The 9,160-nt window shown below is 43.6% G+C and overlaps 1 protein-coding gene across 2 annotated transcripts; it reads left to right on the forward strand.

Moving 5' to 3' along the window:
* The first annotated feature begins 541 nt into the window (after positions 1 to 541).
* On the forward strand, positions 542 to 8,034 carry LOC109402627 (protein toll-like). Of its 2 annotated transcripts, XM_062844409.1 has the most exons (3): positions 542 to 888; positions 4,364 to 5,659; positions 5,721 to 8,034. In XM_062844409.1, exons 2-3 carry the CDS (start codon positions 4,440 to 4,442, stop codon positions 7,534 to 7,536), a joined length of 3,036 nt encoding a protein of 1,011 aa, XP_062700393.1. In that variant the 5' UTR covers positions 542 to 888; positions 4,364 to 4,439; the 3' UTR covers positions 7,537 to 8,034. The 2 variants fall into 2 exon arrangements, with proteins under 2 accessions (XP_062700393.1, XP_019530875.2); XM_019675330.3 differs by lacking the exon at positions 542 to 888 and having other exon boundaries at positions 4,304 to 5,659.
* Positions 8,035 to 9,160: the final 1,126 nt, after the last annotated feature.

The raw sequence follows: 9,160 nt of genomic DNA on the forward strand, positions 1-9,160 counted from the left end.
CAAGCTTAATGGCTTGCAGTCAAAAAAGCCCAAAATCGCATATTTTGCCCTATAAATTGAGGTATAGCTCAAAATTGTGACGTGTTTAGCAAATCTGAGCCCGGATTCGGATTCAGCAGCCCAAAATCCTACGGAGACACATAAGTTTGCTCTTGAGACAAAAAAATGTTGCGCTGTGTAATGGGTTTTACTCGGAATCTATGCAAAATACCAAACATCGGAAATGTGGCGCACAAAAGCGCATCCGGATGCGTATCGAATGCGAATGAAATTCTTCCGACGTTAGGGGTCTTGTACCATTTGGGCTGGTGTAGCTATTTTGGGCACTTGCCACTATAACTAAGTCAATTTCAAACCGATTGATTTGAATTTTTGTACAGAGTTAGATACTGTACGTGCCCAGCTCTATACAAAAAATCAATCAATCAATCGGTTTGAAATTGACTTAGTTATTGCAGCAAGTGCCCAAAATAGGTACACCTGCCCAAATGGTACAAGACCCTATCTTGAATAGATTTTGACAAAAATCCATTTTCGGTGAAGTGCATTTTCTAACTTTCTACGGCGATTGAATAAATAATAAATATCCTCGTCGAGCGAATCGCGCCCGTGCTCTAAGCGATAGCCGTTCAGTCGTCGTCGGAAGTTGAGCGCAAATAGCACGATTGCGATAGCGGGCGCGCATCGAGACCGGTCAAACAAAGCCAATGATCGAAACAAGCAAACATCAGCAAAAACTGCAATCATAAATAGAAGTCGCTTTGACGGAAATCTCATTTGGCGATGTGTTTGGCGCTGCTAATTAACAGTGTTTGTTATTGGAGGATTCATAGTTATCGGAGGCGGAAAATAAGCGGGCGGGAAACACCAACTACTGGAGGAACAAGTGTAAGTTTTGCGGCGACTATTTCTGGCTTTATCAAGAAGTTATTCGAGAGCGACAATATTGAGGTTATGCGAAGTGAGTGTTCGGTGCGATTATAGGAGATGAAAGGTTAAAGGTCCCATTATACATGACAAATATTTGCCTGAACAAGCCCAACAAACCTTTTCCAATACAACGTGAATCATGGCAAATGTTTGGCTGACGAATAGTGGAATGTCACCTTAACGATGTTTTGGAATCAATCAAAACAATACTCAAGTTAATTGTCATGATACTGTGCTCTACTGGTGATTTAGAAGTGCAAAGGTCAAAACACTTGCTAATCTTCTCTGTAGAAATTGACAAATACGCGAGGGAATCCCCATTGGGGCTAGTCCACTATGAATAAAAGTACGTCCAAGTTGAAGTACGAGCGAACGTCGAGTTGATCGCACCAATCAAGTTCTTATCGGCGAGATCTTCTCACACAGCCGGCTACACACCAATGACACGCCTATGCCAATAGCATTGAATGACAGTGAGTAGAGATATTTGAAGCCCATTTTGGTGTTATCAGCACATTTTGGGGCCATTATACTAACAAAAAAATTGTTGACAACACAATGCCCGTCACTAGACCTGGCAGGCTACGATCAATCTGGAGAAGCTGTGAAAATTTATAGAAGTTATAAGAACCTGCAGATTCCCTTGCAACACCTAATCGCAAGTAAACTGATTCCATGACCTTCTTTATGAAGCGCTAGAAGTCGTAGAATCCCTATAAGGAGATACAGTTGATCGACTATAGATGTAAACACTCGCTCCAATGCATTCAGCTGTTTTGATTCCCGTCGCAGATCGTGCATATCTGGAAGAACAATGTGATTAATTAAATCACGTCTGTTCAATTACTCAGCTGCCGGGGCATCTTTAGAGCACGTTTTGCTCAAAACTGGTAAGAATTTGCATTCGTAATAATCCAGATGCAGGCCAAGAGGCGAACGTTTTAATGCTCTATCGACGGAGTTATTTGATGACACTTGTACCTATCAAAGCCGAAATTATTATGTGAGAAAATTCACAAACAATATAACAAATTTAGTATTCGCATTTCGTATGAAGTATTTTTTACGCTCTGTCCGATGTCTGGACTTCAGGTAAAGGGTCACTGCCCTGGCCCTGGCCTGCATGAAAGCGGTTGCGGCGTGTACTAATTTTCGCATATTAGATTTGAAATGTTTGTGCGAATTTACTGATAGGGCACGAACTTTTCGGGATTATCAAAATGCGGAATGTGAGAACGTGCTGTTACGATTAATAACATGTTCATCAGACTTTAACTTGCGAGCATTGCATCGGTAAACAACGACAACACGGGAAGGCATTGCTGATCGATTTTCTATTAGAGACAGAAAGGGATTTGTGATTTGAAATTTGTTACATGGTATAGTAGACGTTCGCTAACTGCAATAACTGATTGGAATCCAGCAGGGCTTTGCAGCAGAGGCAGACTCAAGGATTCGTGGCGACGAAGCCTCATCAAGGAAATCAAAGAAGTCGATAGGTATCAGACTGACTGACTTACTCTCAGTTCTGAGCATCCATGGTGGTGCAGAGGGTCGAATTGAAAGATCTCCATCCTGGACGATTGTCCTCCTTCGCCTTGACCTGTGGCCAGGTCAAATTTCTGTCGACTTACTTTATTTCGTTATTGAGGCTGCTCCGCCATGAGCCACTGCGTCTGTTTCTGTTGAAATTTAACGCGAATTTCTGTTGCTATCGGCTTTTGATGACATTGACGATGGAGCTCCACGTTGGAGATCCAATTGTGAGGTCACCATGCACGAATAATGTACCGCAGGCATCTATTGATGAAGATCAGCAGCTGTTGAGTGTTCTCCACTGATACACACCAAGTTTCACTGGCGTACAGCAGCCCAGATTTCACGACTAATCTGACTGTCTTTCCAAAGATTTCATAAACGTGCAACGGCAGCACTCGCCTTCTTGATTCATACACCTACGTCGCTCTTTGAGTCGCCATCGGCCGCCATTTTACTACCAAGATATTGGAAGCTTTCAACATTTTCCACTGCTTGCCTAGCTACCGTAAAGCGGGAAGGGTTGACCGTGTTTACATTCAACGATTTGGTCTTGTTGACGTTGATGGTAAGACCTGCCACCGAGGACCGATCGGCAAGATCATCTAGCTTGCTCTGTTAGGAGAGCATTGCCATCAGCCTATTTGAAGTCCTATCCGACATCCTGATGACGTGACCCATCCACCGTAGCCTCCCGATTTTCGCGGTGTAAACGTTGGTTGGTTCTCTCAGCAGCTGATGCAGTTCGTGGTTCATTTGCCTTCTCCAAGTCCCGTCTTCCATCTGCACTCCACCGCAGATGGTACGCAACACCTTCCGTTTGAAAACTCCAAGGGCACGTTGGTCCTCTGCACGTAGGGTTCATGCTTCGTGCCCATAGAGGACTACCAGTCTAATCAGTGTTTTGTAGATAGTAAACATCGCGTGACCGAAAACTTTATTCAATCGTAGAGTTCTGCGGAGTCCAAAGTTAACTCGATATCCTGCAACAATGCGTCACCGAATTTCTCTGCTGGTGTCGTTGTCGACGGTCACCAGTAAACCCAAGTACACGAATTCTTCAACCGCCTCGATTTCATCACTGTCGATCGAGAAATTCTAGGAGGCGGGCGCAGTGATTCCTCCCTGGAGCCCTTTGCCACCATGTACTTTGTCTTCGACACATTAATGACTAATCCGATTCGCTTGGTTTCACTCTTTAGCCGGATGTATGTTTCCTCCATCGTCTCAAATTTACGGGCTATAATATCAATATCATCAGCGAAACCTAGCAGCTGAACGGACTTCGTGCAAATCGTCCCAACCTCTGAAGAAATCTTGAACAGCAAGCACGAAAGACCATCACCTTGCCGTAACCCTCTGCGAGATTCTAAGGGACTCGAGAGTGTCCCTGATACTGGAACTATGCACATCACTCGATCCATCGTCACCTTGATCAACCGTATCAGTTTATCCAGGAATCCGTACTGCATAATCTTCCATAGCCGGTCTTGATCGATTGTATCATATGTCAATTTAAAATCGATGAACAAGTGACGTGTGGACACGTTGTATTCACGGCATTTCTGTAACACCTGGCGGATGGCGAACATCTAGTCCATTGTAGCGCGTTCACCCATGAATCTAGCCTGATATTGCCCCACGAAATTTCTTGCAATCGGTGATAAATGGCGACATAAAATTTGACAGAGTATCTTGTAGGCAGCGTTCAATAGTGTGATCGTGCGGTAGTTCCCGCAATCCAACTTGTCGCTCTTTTTGTAGATGAGACACACGATACCTTCCATCCATTCCACCGGTAATACTTCCTCCTCCCAAATCTTGGTAATGACACCATATTATACATAACCCTTCTAACTCTTTTTCAGTAATGTTTATCATATATTTATCATTTTAGTTTATCCGGATGTAATACAATGTAGCTTGAATAATCGTCAATATCATAGAAACAGCCCGGTCATATCAGTTTGACTATGAACAGCATACATCGAACGATAATCTTGGCCATTATCTCAGCAAAACTTCTACTAGTCCAATCACAAGAAACCACTTATCCCATCGAAATCCACCGGAAACGATTCACCTGTCCGGAGGAATCAGCAACTGCCAACTGTAGCTGCGAAGAATACTCACCGAAAGCGCATTTTCACTGCCCGGAGCTCAGACCGACGTTATTCGTGGACGTGGAAGACCCCGTACGGGTCAATCTCCAATGCCGTGAAGGAGTGTCGCACGATTTCCAGAATCTGCCCACTCTGAGGATCGGAAATGTTAGTCTGCTGTCGGTGACGGATTGCGCGTTGGATGAAGATCGGCCGATCATGGAGACATTTGGATTCCTGGGGGTGACAAACGTTAGGAACCTGGAGTACAATAATCGCAATAAAGGTGTCCAGTACAACTCAAGGTATTTTGAAGGGCTTGGGCAGTTGGAAAATCTGACGCTTTCGAGAGGAGTGAAGGGCCTTGAGAAGGATACATTTTCGAGACTTCCTCAACTTAAAAGGCTAATTATTGAGTACAACAGTCTGGATTTGCAGGCAGGTATATTTGAAACCCTGGAGAACTTGACCTATCTCGGTCTAGTGTACAACCATATAAATGAGCTCAAGCCGGGTTTGTTCAACGGTCTGCGGAATCTGGAAGCACTTTCGCTATCTTACAACAGTATCAATAACCTAACAGCGCATTCGTTTAATGGTTTGAATTCCCTGCGAATGTTGAACCTGCGATTCAACCACATAGAATCATTCGATGCTGATACATTTGCTGAACTAACGGAACTCTTCCGGCTGGAAATAGCTAGCAATCCGTTCATCAGTTTACCGAGAGGTCTATTCTCTCAAAATTTAAGGCTGGAGACCTTAATCCTTACATATAATAGAAACTTGTCTACGCTTCCCGAGGAGTTGCTAGCCAATCTACAAGAGTTAACCATCATTAATCTGAGTCATAATGCAGTAAGGCAGCTCCCGGAGTCGTTATTCCATGGGTCAACTGGAGTCACCGAGTTGAATCTAGGCTACAACCGACTAGATCATTTGCCGGAGGAGCTGCTGAGCGATCAACAACAACTGCAGGTTTTGAAACTCGACCACAACCAGCTGGAATCGATACCAGAGCACTCTCTAGAAAGAAACGTTAAGTTACAAACGCTCTATCTTTCACACAACCAGTTGAAGAGTTTATCTGAGTGAGTTCTGTTATTCTATGGATAAACCATGAAAAATACGTGATGATTCTTTTCATTTTAGGAAAGCGTTCAGTAAACTGACAAACTTGAAAGAGCTCCATCTGGAAAACAATCGACTGCTAGATATTTCTATTCTTGTTTTTAATGGTACATCTAAACTGGAAGAGCTCTACATGCAGAACAATCGACTCGCCTGGCAGCAGATGAGTTTCAAACAAGAAGTACTACACTTTGCTGAAATCGACAGCACACCATTTAGCTTTCTTACAAAGCTACGAATCCTGAATCTGAAGAACAATAGCATTTCGACGGCCTTTCAAGACTGGTACACCAACAACCGTGAACTACAAACCCTGGATCTCAGCTTTAACAAAATACCAGTACTTAGCGGCACGCAGCTGCAGTTTCAATCGAACATTTCAGTGAATCTTTCTTATAATAAAATTACACATATATTTCTTCTGCACGAACTGGTTGTGCAACCGAGTCAGACGATCAATGTCGACCTCAACAATAACCCTCTGAACTGTAACTGCAACTTGATGAAATTTGTTCAGTTAGATCAGTCCAAGTCGAAAACTGGACTTCAGTTCACCACCGATCAACTCCACTGTGCTGAACCTCCAAACCTTCGAGATATCTCCATTGACCAACTACAAACCAAAGACCTATTGTGCGATTTTAAATCTGCAGAAGACTGCCCAAATAAATGTCAATGTGCTATGCGAACCCTCGACTACACAGTTATTGTTAACTGCTCCGGGCGCGGACTTACCACAGTTCCAGAATTGCCAACACCTTCAAAGCTTCATGAAAACTTCAACAACCTTGAGCTCCACATTGAAAACAATCATCTAACCAGACTCCCAAATCTAACTGGGTACCGCGAATTGTCCCAAATATATGCCAGTAACAACTCCATTCTGGAACTTCTCGCACAGAACATACCACCCAGCCTTCGATTCATGGATCTCAGTCATAACAAACTACAAATGATCGACGACCAAACGCTGATAACGCTGAACCTGTCCACCCACCTCGAAACCCTTCAACTTTCTCAAAATCCTTGGCTTTGCGATTGCTCAGCATCCAATTTTCTAATCTACGTCCAGCAAAACCACCACCTGATCTCCGACATATCCGGAGTACTGTGCCACCCATCCGGCAGATCCCTCGACTCCATCACTGTCAACGACCTGTGCTACAGAGACTACACCACGCGAATCGTTATCAGCTTCACAATAGCCGCTTTCGGACTACTAGTCGGACTGATGGCCGTCCTGTTCTTCCGCTACCAGACTGAAGTCAAAGTGTGGCTCTTCACGCACAATCTCTTCCTATCGCTCATAACCGAAGAGGAACTGGACAAGGACAAACTCTACGACGCTTTCATTTCCTACTCGCATCTGGACGAGGAGTTCATCGTCGACGAACTGATCCCCAAGCTGGAAAACGAACCGATGAACTTCAAAACCTGTTGGCACGTTCGGGACTTCATGCCCGGCGAGATGATCATGACGCAGATCATCAAATCGATCGAGGCGTCCCGCCGAACGCTAATCGTACTGTCAAAGAACTTTCTGAAATCGAGCTGGACCAAGCAGGAGTTCCGCCAGGCGCACGTCCAGTCGATGGAGGAAAACCGAGTGCGGGTGATCGTCATCATCTACGACGATTTCGGAGACATCGACAGTTTGGACGGGGATCTGAAGACCTACCTCAAGACCAAAACCTACGTCCGGTGGGGCGATCCGTGGTTTTGGCAGAAGCTGCGCTACGCAATGCCCCATCCTCTCAGGGTGAAGGGAGTTAAGTCCGCCGTGTCGGACATTGACTTGAAACAGGTGAAGACATTGGAGGCGCCGTCGGCTGTGTAGCACTTGCCCCGTTAGTACAAAACTTACGCTTGTAATAGCTGCTCTTCAACTGTTTGGTTTAAGTATTGTTCTGTAACTGTTTGTCGACTGTATGAAACAGAGTTTAAGTGTAAGAACAATTCGAAAATACTCATCGGAATCCTATAAGATAAGCTGTTGTCATAGTAAACCGTTCAAAGCATATGTTATGCTGATACAAAGCTATTATAATTGCCATGATATATACTAAGTCATCAAGTAAAAGATTTTATATAAAACTTTCTGTATGTACTAGTTTTGTTAAGGTGGTTCATTTTCTGAGGCATCTTATCTTATTTTTTTTTTGATAAGGTCCTCAATTATAACCATTGAGTGGTATAGGTTTAATCAGTAAATAGAGTAAAGTTTTAAACGAGTTCTAAGATTAAAGCTCTCAATTTAGGAATTCTATTAATTTTCAAACCTTCCCAAAATTTTAATTAAAATGAAATGCAATGAAAAAACGGGGTTTTATTTAATGGTGTATGATAAGAAAACATTACCATATCAGGACCGCGATGCGCCCATTGTTGAACACTATTCAAGTGTTGAACAGTTTCTAAAAATGTTAATATAAATCGAACTTAATGAGAAACATCAGAGAATACCAATATGACTTCCACAATGGCCGACTTGGATCCCTACTCACGTTTTCAAGAGCACCAATCTTGCAAATTCGTAAATTAATCCGCTCGATTTGGAAAATCTACTCTTTTTGCAAGTGGCAAAGCCAGGATAAACAAGTGCGGCTTGGTTCGAGGCCTCGTTTGTCAGATTTGTGCCTCTAAAGTTTGTATGTAAAATTGCAATGGGATTTGTTGATGTTTCACCTTAAGTGATTCTCGCTCAATGTTAATGGATGGATGAGGTAGATGCGTGCTTAGCTTATACATGTATGCCAAGAAATTGAGCAAATTTACGCATAAAATAATAAATATTTCGTATTATACGTGAACCTCCATTTAGGTAATGAGTTGGGACTTAATAGAGTTTTCACCTAAATAGATTCATTACCTAAGCTGGTATAGTTCATGAGAACTTTTGAAGGGTCGAGGGGTGTTGGTTTGCGTTGTCTGATTTCAGAGCCGTTTCTAAGCGTTTCAAGGCATTTCAGGAGGTTTCGGAAGGCTTTTAGAAGGGCTTCATAGGCTTTCAAGTGAACGTCACGTTTCAGAGGCGTTTCAAGATGTGGCAGTGCGTTTCCAAGCGTTTCGAGGTGCGACAGGAGGCTTCGGAGGCTTTCAGGTGAGTACATAAATTTCAAGGGCATTCAGAGGCGATTCAAGGCGTTTCAGAAAGGTTCTTAGGTGGGTTTTACGGATGTTTCATGGGAGATGTCGAAGGCGTTTCAGAGCGTTTTGATGCGTTTCACGGCGTTTCTGAGGCGTTTTGGGTGACCCTCGGAGGGACTTTCAGGGGCGTTTCAAAGCGATTGAGGAGGGTTTGGAGCGGCTTCAGGGGGCTTTAGAGACTTTCAGGTGAATTTCATAGAAATTCCATGGGGGTTTCAGACGGTTTCAGGAAGATTTCAGGGGGCTTCAGATACATAACACGTAGGTTTCAGGGGAGTTTCAGAGGCGTTTCAATTCGTTTCAGGGCGTTTCAG

This window comes from Aedes albopictus, chromosome 1 (assembly GCF_035046485.1).
Source record: "Aedes albopictus strain Foshan chromosome 1, AalbF5, whole genome shotgun sequence".
Lineage (NCBI taxonomy): Eukaryota > Metazoa > Arthropoda > Insecta > Diptera > Culicidae > Aedes > Aedes albopictus.